Below are 15840 nucleotides of genomic sequence, written 5' to 3'. Positions count from 1 at the left end.
TCTAACCATATTTAAATTTAATTAATAAACACCTAAAAACTTTATATTTACAATAAACTTACAATACGACAAAATTATTAATTATGAATATTCACCCTCGCTCCTATTACTAGAGTCCTACCTTGGGAGAGACTAATAATGATTTTGTAACCATATTTAAATTTAATTAATAAGAACATAAAAAATTTATATTTACAATAAACTACTTTATATTTACAATAAACTTACAATACAACAAAATTATTAATTATGAATATTCACCCTCGCTTTAATGAGGATATTATTGACTTGTAAATAGAATTTTCTACAATATCATGGGCCAATACCATGGCTTATCAATACCACATGCCCAAAAAACCATAACTCATTTCACAATCAAAATATTTTATGAATATTTTATTCTAATTCAAGTTTATAATTTTTTTTTTTAATTTAAATCTAAACGATAAAAATGTATAAAAGAAAAAAATGTTATAATTACTTCTGAGATATATCTAAACCCTCTATCCTTAATACTTTTAAAAATATTTCATAGATATTTTATAGAGATTAAATCAAGATTTTAATAAAATAAAAAATGAGAATAGTTTTACATTTGGAAGATTTACAATTTGGAGAGAAACTATGATCCAAATGATACCAAGTATCTTTTGGCTGATGTAGACAAATGAAATGTAAAGTAGGTTACAAACCAAAAAATAAAGATTGTTGCGAGTCACCATAAGAAATGCAAATCCTCACCCACAAATTGCATGTTTTGCATCACAAAATTCACACCCCACGTCAAGAAATGCACACCCTACCTAAGGAAATACAAACTCTACCTCAAGAAATGCACACCCCATCTCAAGAAATGTATGCCCTTCCTCAAGAAATGCATGCCCTACCTATGATGCTTCAAAAAAATAAATTTTGACAAGTTTTCTCTAGACATCTTGCTATCAATGATTCTATCCACAACTATCCACTTTGATCAAATTGGAGCCCATGCCTCCTCTCAAATATTCATAGAATCAATTTTTCAATGAAAGCTGTTTATTCTTATCATGGCATACATGGGTATGCGTTGAAAAACTTCTCAAACTCTTCTAGGGGAATCCATGAATAGTGCAAGAAAGATATTGACTTCTACTTCATTAAATATTTGTTGACTATTTTTTTAGTTGAAGGCCGAGATGTTGAATCTTCATTATTGTCAACATTTTTTTGTCCCATTTGAGAATATATATTTTTACCAACTTCGGATAGGGGATTAACACCTTGAGGGCAGTTCCATATGCCACAAAAGAAAAAAGAATAGTGGTGGAACCAGGTATATAAGACAATATACAATAGGATTTGTATCACAAATGCATGTGCCTCAAAATTAGTCAAGTCCCTTGTGTCCAATGTATCATAAGCATGTCTTTCATTATACAACATCATTTTTTTCAACTTGTAAGAACACCGACATATCTTCTCGCCAATGGGAAATATCTCCTCACCACATCCCATGATTGCATTAGTTTGTATCCTCACCTATGCCCCATTTTAAACCCTCAATGCCAAGTACTTACTAATCATAAGGAAGGTTAATGCCATGGATAACCATTGATTTGATGCATTTTTTTTACTTCTCCTCTCCATTCTTATCTAGTCCAACAGATAATTTGTTGCAATATATTTCTATATGATTATGCTCCTCTAAAAAAATTCTTTTGTAAGTGAATTGCACAAAGACTTTGTAGCAAAGGATTGAATATATATATATATATATATATATATATATATATATATATATATATATATATATATATATATATATATATATATATATATATATATATATATATATAACCATGGATTTGTCGGCCTTGGAAAATTTCATAAGAGTTAAATAAAATGCTTAGGCCAATGTTACTTTCTTTCTAAAGAAAGTTAAGTTCAACATCATATATGAATTTAAAGATGAATAGATGGATATTAATGTCAATTAAACGACTTGAGTGAGCTTAATGGTTAAGAGCATGTGGTTCCTCCTAAGAAGTCATAGGTTCAAAACCGGAGGATGGTAGAGTATGTATGCCTTAGAGTATGTATCCCTTTGTAGACTTTAGCAGCCAAATACATGGAGTCTTGTACACCAATTTGTACATAGCGCCTTATACACCAATTTGGTGTCTAACTTAATGGCAACCTTAAAATTAGATAATAATAATACTAATTATATAATTGTCAAAAATTCAAATAAAGTCATTAAACTATTATTACACCAAAATTTTCTTGCCATATCTTTATCATAACATTTTAACTCTCTCCAAATTTTCTTTCTACCATCATGGAAGGAACCTGGGCTCAAAAAATTATACATGATAAAAATGCTATTTAGTCTCCTAAAAGAGAAAAAGTTAACGCAAATCACAATTATAGCATGATGCAAGATACCCATGTAAAGTGATATTTACACCTAGATATGCGTATGCGCAAATCACAATTATGGCATGATGCAAGATACTCATATAAAGTGATATTGATATCCAATATGCATCTTCTTTCAAATGTGTAGAGCTTCCGTTTGGATGATAAGGAAACAAACATTTTATTCCTCTCCCCCTTATGTATTGATATTTGCACATCATCATATTTTGTTATTCCTATGTATCTAAATTCCAATTCCAATGGTAGATTCTTCTAGTTCTTTGGAGCAGTTTTCTCATCAAATTCACATATATTAGTGTTCATTATAAACAGAAATCAACGTTCTTGAAGTATTTTCTCTTGCGAGAGTTTAGGAGAGTATATTTTACTCAAAAACTAATGGAAAAACGAGTTACAGCTATTCTACTTCGAAATTTTAAATAGCGTACAAAAAATTTAATGGTACTAAACTCATTTCGGATTAATGGTACTAAATTCATTTCCGAATCCAGATAAAATTGTAGCCTCTTTAATCACCACAACACCTTTCCTCGGAGAAAAAATAGGTAAACAGCAGAAACGCGGAACGCAAAGGGACATCAACATCACATCACATGCGCAACTTGGCTACATCAACATCACATCATATGCGCGCATTTCTTCAATCGAGTGGAGGTTTCCTTTGTGAAGTATTTTATGTATGTACACCCAAAGCATCGGCTCCCACGCAATTTCACTCTTCTATCTCCGTGCCTGCAGATCATTTTATCTTTTTATTTTTATCCATCCAGGTTTCAATTTCAATTTCAATGGCAGATGCTTCGTCCTCGGCCTGCTCTGCGTCAAATTCTTACTCCCGGTGCCACGATGCTTTTATCAGCCATCGTGGGCCTGATAGCAAGGACACCTTCGCCACCGCTCTCTATCGCAACCTTGCTGATCGTGGAGTGCGAGCCTTCCTTGACAAGCTGGAAATGCAGGTTGGAGATCCCATTACCTCGCAATTAGAAGACGCTATTCGAGGCGCGAGTGTTCATGTGGCGCTTTTCACTAAGAATTATGCCCAATCGAATTGGTGCCTGGATGAGCTGCTCCTCATGGTTGAGTCCGACAAGTCCGACCGGGCTACCCTTCTTCCTGTATTTCTCGACGTCAAGCCTGCTCATCTCCGGTGGACGGGCAAAGATCAATCTGGACCGTACGCTGTAGCCCTGCGCGAACTCGAAGAGAAATGGGGATATGGCATCCAAAAAGTCCAGAATTGGAGAAATGCTCTTTCTTATGCTTCAGAAATAAGCGGCTTGGAGCTGGCCAAGTTTAAAGGGTGAGGATCTACCATTGTCCCAATCTGTGTTACAAATTTTTAATCTCCATAGGGTATTTTATTGATTTACGTAGATATATGACAACTTGGGTGCTTTTCTCACTCGTTATTTCACCTCTCTCTCAATGAATTTCCAGGGGCGAACTCGAGCTCTTGCATGAGGTTGTGCAAAGCGTTGTGAAAAAGGTTCCAAAACCACCCTTGTTTGTGGCAAAACATCCAACCGGTCTCCAACAAAAAGTAGAAGAGTTTGAATGGCGTGTGCAACGTGACCGGCAGAAGGACGAGCAGGCATGCAAGGTTGTGGGGATTGTGGGATCCGGAGGAGTTGGAAAAACCACAGTGGCCAAGCAATTCTTCAATGCTAACAGATCAATTTACGAAGGATCCTCTTTTTTGTTCGATATGGCGAAAATGTCATTACCATCTTTACAGAGGAATCTTATTAAAGACCTTAAAGGTATAGATATCGAAATTCCGAGTTCCGCCGAAGGGTTGGGACAACTTGAGAGGAACCTGTCCAATTGTTACTCTCTCATAGTATTAGATGATATAGATAATGTTGATCAACTGGATTTCTTCTTGCCAATAAAGAATGTACTTCACCCCAGTAGCTTGCTTTTGGTTACAACTCGGGACAAGCAGGTTCTTAGAAATGCAGACATCGAAGAGTTCTTCATTTATCACTTAAAGGAACTTGATAAAGAATACTCCCGAGAGCTTTTTTGCTTTCATGCTTTTTCAACGCCACATTCACCACCAGAATTTAATAATATTGTAGATCGCTTTTTAAAGACCTGCGGTGGATTGCCACTATCTCTGAAAGTGCTGGGGGCTTTGCTACATGGGAAAAATAGCATATCTGAGTGGCAAGACCTATTGGATATACTTGGCCAAGAACTTCCTAAAGGTTTGCAGAAGAGCCTCAGAGTTAGTTATGATTCGCTCAATGAACAGGAGAAGCAAATATTTTTGGATATGGCCTGTTTTTGCATAGGAGAAGAAAGCAATAAGTGGATTAAAGTTTGGAATGGCTCAGGTTGGAAAGGTTCGGCGGGTCGTCTTAAAACTCTACAGGACAAGTGTCTTGTAGAGTTGGACACAGAAAAAGAAAATATTATAAGAATGCATGATCTTCTCGTACTCATGGGAAGAAAGATCGCCCAAGAAAGAAATTTGCCGATCCGTATATGGCGCGGCACGTTCAGAGAAATTTTCGATCTCTTGGAGCAATCCTTATATGTAAGTGCTTCAATCCTGCAATCTTATATGTTTCCGTGTAAACAACTTTCAATATTGACTGTGCGGTGTACCATATGATGAATCGTTATTGATTTTAAATAACTAACAGGAAACACACCGATGTAAGATTTTTGAGATACACAGATCTAGATCACCGATGTAAGATTTTTGAGATACACAGATCTAGATCACCGATGTAAGATTTTTGAGATACACAGATCTAGATCTGCAAAACAATAAACAAGCTTGCAAGAGAAGGAAGGAAGCCAGCAAGAAATGAGAAAAGAATAAAAAAATTGATTCTACAATATTAGTTTTAGAATAAATACATAAAAGCAACTAAGTTAAGCTTAGTTGTACATGCAATAACTAAAGCTAACTAAAACTAAGTGTGCTTTATCTTTTGTTAATGTGTACATGTGCCACATGCAAGCAATAAGTTAACTTGAGCTAATCTAGGTGCATGTACACCAACACAACTAGTCTAAGTGCATGTACACCAACACCCCCCCCTAAGCATAACTTAGGTGAGTGTGATGCAAAATGAATGAGTCCCGGCAACACGGCCATTTTAGGTACTCATATACAATGCATAAAAAGGAGGAAAGAGGGAAAACCCAGTGGGAAGAAAACCCCCCCTCAAAATATAATGCAAAAGTAGAGAAAAGACAACTGCTAGGCAGTTGTGTCCTTCACCCTGAGACGATCTCGCAAGAATCGAAACTTCTGCTCAGTGAAAGTCTTGGTGAAGATGTCAACAATATGCTCGGAACTAGGACAGTACTGAAGATCGATGATCCCATCATGAATGAGTTCTCTAATGAAGTGCATGTGGATCTCGATGTGTTTGGTACGCTGCTGCTGCACTGGATCTCTGCAAAACTTTAGCGTACTTTGATTATCGCACCAGATGACAGTTGGATGATGGACACTAATCCCAAACTCAGATAGGAAATGTTGTAGCCAAATTGCTTGAATAGTGGCATTGACTGCTCCTCTATACTCGGCCTCTACTGATGATAAAGCAATGGTAGCCTGCTTCTTACTTGACCAACAAATTGGGCCGGATCCCAAACTAAGTACATAACCGGAAGTAGACTTGCGATCAATGGTATTGCCAGCCCAGTCTGAATCTGTGAACCCGATGAGATTCAAAGAACAATTGGCTGTATAATGAATCCCATAGGTGATTGTCCCCTGGACATATCGAAGGATGCGCTTTGCAGCATTCCAGTGTAACTCATGTGGTTCCTGCATGTATCTGGAAACTGCTCCGACAACATAGGAGAGATCAGGACGAGAGTGAATGAGATAAAAAAGACTTCCCACAAGCTGGCGATACAATGTACAATCAACCAATGGTGTGTCTTTGCCATTCTCAAGCTTTATCCCTGATAAGAAAGGTGTGGCTGCTGGCTTGCAGTCACTCATGTGAAATCGTGCAAAAGATCTCTGACATATTTTGGTTGAGAAATGGTAATGCCAGAATCACGCTGTTGGATCTCTAGTCCAAGGAAGAAATTTAGCAAGCCCATGTCTGTCATAGAAAACCGCTTATGCAATACAGTTTTGATGTTAGTAATGACAGAAGCTGAACTACCAGTTATCAAAAGATCATCTACGTAGAGTACTATGATCAACAAGGAGTCAATTTTCTTCAGAAAATAAACATTGAATCAGATTTGCAGCATACAAAATTTTGAGATAACAAATAAGAATCCATCTTTGCATACCATGCTCTAGGTGCCTGCTTGAGGCCATAGAGAGACTTCTTTAGTTTGCATACCAGAGATGAATTCTGCATGTATCCCGGTGGCTGCTCCATGTAGATTTCTTCCTCGATATCACCATGAAGAAAGGCATTCTTCACATCCATATGATGCACCTCCCACCCTCTTGCTGCTGCAATGGAGAGAGCTAGCCGAATGGAATCCATTTTTGCCACTGGAGCAAAAGTCTCATCATAGTCAACACCATGTACTTGCTGAAAACCTTTTGCTACCAATCGTGCCTTATATCGACTCACTGGCCATTTGATGCTTTCTTGGTCCGGTAAACCCACTTGCATCTCACAAGTTTGCGATTTGAAGGTATCAGAACCAAATCCCAAGTCTGGTTCTCAATGAGAGAGTTATATTCCTCATCCATGGCGGCTTCCCATTCAGGATGCCCATTTGCTTCTGCATAAGTTTGTGGATCAGATCCATGCATCATATAAGCATGCATGGGCATGGATGGCTCCATAGCTAAGAATGCTTGTGGATCTTCCTCAAACAAAGGGATAGAGGCATGATCATCAAGGATATCACTCATGCTACGCCATTTTTGTGTTGAAGGTAATCGAGAATCTTCCGAACTACATGCAGAAGTATGATCTCGATGTTCAACAACTGGTGGTCTAACAGGGGTCACAGGAAAAGACTCATCTTCATCAGAATGCTGGTCTGAAGTTTCATCTGCATACTCATCAATGAGTGGTGATGAAAATTTGGTAACAAGTTCATCTACTGATGCATGCGAAATATCTTCGTCAAACTTTACACTCCTTTCAATAAAGAGCTCTTCAGTGTGGATATCAAGCAATCTGTACCCTTTGACTTCATCAGAATATCCAACAAACATGCATGCTTTGCTTTGAGGCTCCAAAGCCTTTCTCTTCTCTGGAGGAATGCGGGCCCATGCTCGAGATCCAAAAATGCGGAAATGACTAACTTCAGGTTGCATGCCAGTCCAAGCCTCAAAAGGTGTTTTTCCAGTAACAGATTTATAAGGAGATCTGTTCTGGATGTATGAGGCACAATTAATAGCTTCGGCCCACAATTTCGACGGAAGAGATCTTGCATGCAACATGCAATTAGCCATCTCTTTCAAAGATCGATTTTTCCTTTCAGCCACGCCATTTTGCTGTGGAGTGTAAGGAACTGTATGCTGCAACTGTATGCCTGCTTCATCACAAAGATTCTTGATATCTTTGTTGACATATTCCGTCCCATTATCTGTGCGGAGTATTTTGATGCGTTTTCCAGACTGATTTTCCGCATGCGCTTTGAAAATCTTTAGATGTTGAAAAACTTCAGACTTGAGTTTCAAGAAGTAAACCCAAGTGAATCTCGTGTAATCATCTATAAATGACAACACATATCTTGCTTTGCTCCTTGAAAGCACCGGAAATGGACCCATGACATCACTGTGTACAAGTTCCAAAGGTGAAGAGGCTCTCCATGCATGCCCCTTCTCGAATTTTTCTTGTGGATGCTTTCCAAGGGCACATCCATTACAAACACCATCTGAAAATTCAATGGTTGGCAATTCTTTGACCATCCCTTGCTTACTAAGCTGTTGCATATATCTGAAATTCAAGTGCCCAAATCTCTCGTGCCAAATCCTACTTTCTTCATTTACATGCATAAGTAGCAAAATAGAATCTGATTGAGGAACAAAATCAGAAAATGTATACATACGAGATTGATCATTTACCTTGCTAGATGCAATCTTCAAATTGGTTTGCATGTCATAAATGCTCACGGAATCTGGGGTAAATTCCACTTTCATTCCGCTGCCTGTGTGTGTCATCTGATACACTGAGAGAAGATTCACAGAAAGCCTTGGAATATGCAAGACATTTTCAAAACTTCCATCTTCGAATTGCACTCTTCCTTGTCTAGTTGCTGCAACTGCAGAATTATCCCCCATGAGAATGGGAGGACCTGAGTATGCATGTAGAGAAGAAAATGATTCCTTTGAAGAAGCCATATGATGTGAAGCTCCTGAATCGATGATCTATTCTTGTGGTGCAAAATGAAGAGCAATCAAAGCATGCCCGTTACCTCTTGGATCTGGTGCTTTTTCTCCAGACTTCTTCTTAGCATTCTCAGGAATGTGGTTTCCAAGATTGTGTTGCTGGAGTGTCTGCGCCATAAGATCTATAGTCTTCTTCATGCATGCCGATTCAGGATGAAAACCACGGTGGCAATAATTGCACATTGATTTCCCTTTCGTTCTTTTCCTTTCTTTTGAGCCAGGTGATCCATCAGGGGGTTTGGGATGTCCTCCCTTTCTTGGATCAGGATCCTTCTTCCCTTTTCTTTTCTGATGGTCTTTGGAATTTGCCTTTCCTTTTGCATGCACAGTAAGTGCATGCGCTTTGGAATTTTTAAGTGTGCCCATTTTGATGAGCTTATCTTGCTCATGCATCAAAGACTGAATAAAAGAATCCAATGAGGGCATCTTCCAAGCTGCACCAGTTGCAGATCTGACTGTGTGGAATGTAGAGATGAATAATGCATACTCTGGACCAAGTTTTGATAAAATGGAAAGAATCAACTGATTTTCTTGCTTGGATTTGTCGATCCCGCATCCTTTCAGCTGAACCAACAAGGCTTTATACCTTGTGAAAAAATCTTGAATGTTCTCAAAGTTTCTCGGATCTAATGAGTTTAACTCATTTTCGAGAATGTGACCTTGCATGTCATCATGTTTTCCAAACAATCCTTCCAAAATTTTCCATACTTCATTTGGAGTTGAACATGATTCAACATGAAATAGCAGTTCCGGAGAAATAGATAAACATAGGATGCCGAAGGCCTCCTCCATGCGATTGAAATATCTTGTTTTCTCCATTGCCGATGTTGGTTCAACTTCCGTTTCCATGGTTATTCGAAATAAGCCTCTACTTCTGAAATGAAGTTGAATTTTTGGCTTCCATTCGAAATAATTATATGGAGTGAGAATTGCCGATTGTGGAAACTCCAATTTAGACTCCATTCTTTGTTGTTGCTTCAATCTTCTGAACCTGCAAATAAAATTGCTTGTGCACTAATTACAAATCTCTGTGCTCTGATACCATGTAAAATTTTTGAGATACACAGATCTAGATCTGCAAAACAATAAACAAGCTTGCAAGAGATGGAAGGAACTGAGCAAGAATTGAGAAAAGAATAAAAAAATTGATTCTACAATGTTAGTTTTAGAATAAATACATAAAAGCAACTAAGTTAAGCTTAGTTGTACATGCAATAACTAAAATTAACTAAAGCTAAGTGTGCTTTATCTTATGTTAATGTGTACATGTGCCACATGCAAGCAATAAGTTAACTGGAGCTAATTTAGGTGCATGTACAGCAACACAGCTAGTCTAAATGCATGTACACCAACATATGTAAGTGCTTCAATTCTGCAATCTTATATGTTTCCGTGTAAACAACTTTCAATATTGTTTATTCAATGACTGTGCGGTGTACCACTTTCAATATTGTTTATTCAATGACTGTGCGGTGTACCATATGATGAATCGTTATTGATTTTAAATAACTAACAGGAAACAATAGAAGTGCGCGGAATGAGAATGGCCCCTCTGTCCAATATCGCTAGAGATACTGATCACGCTGAGGAATGGCTAAAATTAGAAGAGCTACTAAACAGTAAGAAGGAGTTCCGAATCAAGAAGTTGCAAATTCTCGAAGGTGAAGGCGATTTTGTAGAAAGAATGTTGAAGCTGAGGATACTATCAAGCAACCTCATATCTCTCCGCTGGAATGACTGTCGCTGCTCATGCCTGCCTTCTTTTTCAATGAAATATTTAAGGGTTTTAGAAGTGAACGGGAGGGAATTGGAAAGATTGTGGCGGGGAGACGAAAATTGGGTACGTAGACGTAGATGCTGTAATTTGCAAATGAGAATCATTGTTATTTGATCAGCTTTTTAGTTATTGAAACGTGAACATTGCAGGCACCTCAGCAGTTGCTGCAGTTGAATATTGATGCTCCACTGTTAGAGTTGCCAAAATCATTAGGGAAGCTGCGGCATCTCGAAAAGATTGTACTGAAAAGTGCTCGTCTAACGAGGATGCCAGATCCGTTGTGGGATTTGAGAGATCTTCAACACATCGCTTTGGTTGGCTGTGAAAATTTGGAGATGCTTCCAGATTCGTTGGAGAATTTGACAAATCTCCGATACTTGAATCTTAGTTTGTGCAAAAGTTTGAGGGTGCTTCCAGATTCAATGGAGAAATTGAAACAACTCGAATTCATCAATCTAGACTCGTGCAAAAAATTGGAGAAGCTTCCACATTGCTTGCTGAATTTCCCAAAAATCTGTTGCACCCCAGCCATCATATACAAGCATCACTCCGGGTTAGACATTGACCTCAGTGGGTTCCCTTGTTTGAAGATGCTTCCAGATTCCTTAAGGTATGACAAACGTGTCAAAAAAATCAACCTTACTGGTTGCGAAAGTTTAAAGAGTCTTCCAGACTTTTTGGGAGAGTTAACATGTCTCGAATATATCAATCTGAGACTGTGCAAAAGTTTGGAGATGCTTCCGGACTCTTTTGAGAATTTGACTTCTCTCTATGACATCAATCTCAGTGGATGTGAAAGTTTAAAGAGGCTTCCAGATTCTTTGGGGAAGTTGACATCTCTAAGATCTATCAATCTGGGACTGTGCAAAAGTTTGGAGATGCTTCCGGACTCTTTTGAGAATTTGACTTCTCTCTATGACATCAATCTCAGTGGATGTGAAAGTTTAAAGAGGCTTCCAGATTCTATGGGGAAGTTGACATCTCTAAGATCTATCAATCTGGGACTGTGCAAAAGTTTGGAGATGCTTCCGGACTCTTTTGAGAATTTGACTTCTCTCTATGACATCAATCTCAGTGGATGTGAAAGTTTAAAGAGGCTTCCAGGTTCTTTGGGGAAGTTGACATCTCTAAGATCTATCAATCTGGGACTGTGCAAAAGTTTGGAGATGCTTCCGGACTCTCTTGAGAATTTGACTTCTCTCTATTACATCAATCTCAGTGGATGTGAAAGTTTAAAGAGGCTTCCAGATTCTTTGGGGAAGTTGACATCTCTAGAATATATCAATCTGGGACTGTGCAAAAGTTTGGAGATGCTTCCAGACTCTTTTGAGAATTTGAAAGACCTCACTGGCATCGACCTCAGTGGATGGAAACATTTAGAGAGGCTTCCAAATTCATGGGCAAGTCCACAACTTCGACATCTGCATTTGAAGGGTTGCTCCAGTTTGACCATGTCCACTAAAACACTTGGAAATCTCTCTGGGCTTGAATGCTTAGATCTCTCAGGTTGTCCCCAGATGGAATTATTGCCGCCGGAAGTTGTACGTCAACTGTCTCTGAAAAAATTAAATTTGTTCGATACAAACTTAAAAGAGTTCGCTTTTGATGTTGAGTCCTTCAAAAATTTGGAAGTCCTCAGATTAGGAAGCCCTCTGTTGGAAGTGTTGCCAGCTTCACTTGCTTCCGTCGCGAATTTACAGGAATTGTGGCTCCATGGATGCGTGCAACTACAATGTTTGCCGGATTCAATTGCACTGCTGACTCAGTTGACAGAGTTGAATATACGGAAATGTGGAATACAAAGCTTACCACCAGGTGTCATGAAGATGAACCAGTTGAGAACGTTAGCAGTACACAGGTGTCCTTTACGTGAACTGCCATTTGGAAAGATTGAAGGAGAAAAAGGAATGCTTGGGCTCAATGTTTTGCAGCTGAATGGTACAGAAATATCTGAGATATCCTTTCCTGAAGGTGTTTGTCCAGACCTTCAGCATCTATCCATCACTTTCTGTAATGACCTGGTAGAAGTGAGAGCATTGCCAACAACATTGATATCTCTAGATTTAAAGGGGTGTCGTGCATTGATGAAAACAGGAGGGCTTTGTGGTCTTGCAAACCTCAGAACACTGAACTTGAGTGGGTGTGCTAACCTACAAGCGGATGCTCTGCCAGGGCTTCAAGCTTTAATTTCTTCAAATTGTACATTATTAAACACTCAACTTGACACTTCCGACGGCAAGGAGGACGATGCTTTGTTGAAGGTGTTTTGCGACCATTTTTAAGTAATTTTATTAGAGCTTAGAGGTTAAATCAATATTACTTGTAATAGTAACCAGAGTGGTAACAGTGCAGACACAACTCTTTTTATTGAGTGTGTTCATTGACTATTCAAACGGAGTGCGAACTGTCAATCTGTTACATTGGCTGAATTTTTGCTTAAATAATTTGATGCATGTACACATGAAAATGATTTTGAATTAGAGTTGTTTTGACAGCAATTTTGCTTTTTTAATAATGCAGCTAAATGTTCCAAGTACTCTTAAACCTGTCAAAAGCATGTGTTGCAAAACGTTATACGTGTGCTAAGATCTGCTATAGAATATGTTTCTCAGAGTGACAAACGAATTATCTCCAATATTTCATTTAACAAGTTTTACCAAACACAACAAAAATTCTATAATTCATTTTTATAGATATGTATATTTTGAAATAGGTTTTTTACAACTTAATTTAATTTTATGCAAATAATAAATATTAACTTCCCAAAGTATTTGGGAAATAATTATAAATAAATGAAAAAGATTTATTTCAAAATTAATTATGTTTTTTTTTTTCAATTTAATCAAACAAAATACTATAAATAATATTATATATGAAATATTTTGATTACAAAATAGGTTATGATTTTTAGACATGTGTTATTGATAAGTCAAAGTACTGGTTTATGATATTGTAATAAAGTTCATTTACAAAATAAAAATCTCCATGTCAAAATGGGGTGAATCTCCATGGTAAAGAAATCTTGTTTTATATATATATAATTATTATATATAATGATATTTTAAAGTAAAGTTATAATTTAGTTTATTGTTATGATTATTTTTAATCTTGTAATATGAGATGTATTATAAGTAAGTGTTTTTTTGACTATCATAAAATGATGGTTATAGGCTTTTCCCAAGGATTTAATTTATATAGCTATGTTCGTAATACAAATAAATATGGATTATAATTTTTTGTAATATTTATAAATATGTTCATATTTAAATATAAAATTATTTAAAATAGATGAGTATATAATTTGTCATTTATATTGGTATATTATGAGTGAAAAAATTAGAGAAATTTCATATTTTAGTAAGCCCCAATTTGGAGATTTGGGATCCAAAATCTTCCAATGTCAGTTTTCGTCATCAAACTACACCAACCCCTCAATGTAGTTCTATGAACCAAGAACTTTCCAACACTATGAAAATCACCTCAATCGGAGTTCATATGTGACATGTATGCCTCAATGTGGTTCTATGAACCAAGAACTTTCCGATGCTGTGAAAATCACCTCAATCATAGTTCATATGTGACATGTATGCCTCTTGCAAGTTAAGTACCCTCTTGACCATCATTACTTAGTGGATTCCTTGTCAACCCCCATTACTTGCATATGTGAGGCTAGTCACACGTGGAATTTTAAGAAGAATCTATTGGGTCCAAAATTCTAACGTCAATTTAGGGTTGAAGCATGTAAAAATTCTAATCCTAATCCTAAATGCCTAGCATACTATGTTAAATATTGAGTTGTTAGGAAGATATTTGAGTGCATAACATAGGAGTGATATTTAAGCCCCGATATCAAAAGAAACCCCATAATAAGTGCACATTTCTTTGTACCTCTATTTCATAATTAAAGAAAAGAGATTATAGCATAAACCTCACCTTCTAGTTGAATTTTCTCCCATATCACAACTTCTATTGATTTGTGTGAATGGTATATTCATTTACTTGTTTTTTCATTTTCAAATTTCAATTATTTTCATAAATATAAGCACTCTACTAATAATAATAAATCTAAAATCTAAAGAAATAAATCACATAATAATTTTTTTCAAAATATTACAATTACACCACAGAAACAAAACAATGAAATACAAACCTTACAAAAAAAAGCATAAAAATAATAACTTTAATTAATAAATATATATATATATATATATATATATATATATATATATATATATATCAAAATTTCGAAAAAGCAACTTGCTTATTTTACTCAAATAATTCTTAAAAAAATATTATTAAATAAAATGTCCCCAAAATCTAGATTTTTTTTTGCCTTCTATACAATTCCTGGTTCTTCTACTTAGAGTGGAGATTAAAACAAAGATATCCACCGACACCCACTTAATTAATTATTTGCGAAAGCGCCTCAAAAAATGTAAATGTAGTGTTAAATGATAATCTCCGTAGAGTTTAAAGTTTAAACATGTTATACAATTTCCCGACAACTAAAAAGCTAAAAAAAGAAAAGTAAAACCTAAGATAACATTTCCAACTTAAATCTTCTTCAAATTTGAAACATAAAACAACATTGAAGGAAGATAGTCCATCCTCCAAATGTTCTTCACATCCCTTTAAGTTTAACCATTATGTGAAAATAAACTTTCATGGCTTTGTAGTTCAAAGTTGTTTTAACTTCCTAGAAGGTCTCCATGCAAATCACTATAAGGCACATCTCTACACAACATTAAGGACATAAATGAAAGATTCCAAAGAATTCAATAACTATAGGAATAATGACTAATATATTTTATTAGAAGGATTTGAGGAAACAACGATCTCATGTGGAATTTTATATTTTATTAAAATATTTTCATGTTTATTTATTCTAAATTAGATTTAGGGGGTGGAAAGGGATATGTCGAGATTAAAATATTTTCATTATAATCCATTTTAAATTAGATTTGGAGGCGTAAAGGGATAGGTTGAGATTTATATATATAGATATATATAAATTAGGGAAGGTTTAAATTTGTAAATATAAAAATATAATTTTTTTCATTTATGTATATATTTATTTTGTAAGTTTAGAAAAGGTTTGAATATGTAAATATAAAAGTTTAATTTTTGTAATTTATGAATAGTTTTTGGGATGATAAGAGAATTATGTTTTTTTAAGTATCAATAACAATTTGTTTTAAATGTGAAATTAAAAAAAAAAGGTAAAGTAGTTTGATAAGTTGATGTAATAGTAGATATTTACATAAAAATATCTTTGTAGTGATGTAAATAGGTCATGTAG

General features: G+C 36.1%; 1 protein-coding gene across 1 annotated transcript; it reads left to right on the top strand.

Moving 5' to 3' along the window:
- The first annotated feature begins 3139 nt into the window (after positions 1-3139).
- On the top strand, positions 3140-10718 carry LOC149216446 (disease resistance protein Roq1-like). Its single transcript, XM_089391202.1, has 3 exons — positions 3140-3721; positions 3859-4963; positions 10281-10718. The coding sequence occupies exons 1-3, from the start codon at positions 3207-3209 to the stop codon at positions 10653-10655; spliced, it is 1995 nt and encodes a 664-aa protein (XP_089247328.1). The 5' UTR covers positions 3140-3206; the 3' UTR covers positions 10656-10718.
- The last annotated feature ends 5122 nt before the right edge of the window (positions 10719-15840 follow it).

The sequence above is a fragment of the Pinus tabuliformis genome, chromosome 1_1 (genome assembly GCF_031772625.1).
Source record: "Pinus tabuliformis cultivar Carrire ecotype Pingquan chromosome 1_1, CPIR1, whole genome shotgun sequence".
Classification (NCBI taxonomy): Eukaryota; Viridiplantae; Streptophyta; class Pinopsida; order Pinales; family Pinaceae; genus Pinus; species Pinus tabuliformis.
This window is presented reverse-complemented; position numbering and strand designations above follow the sequence as displayed.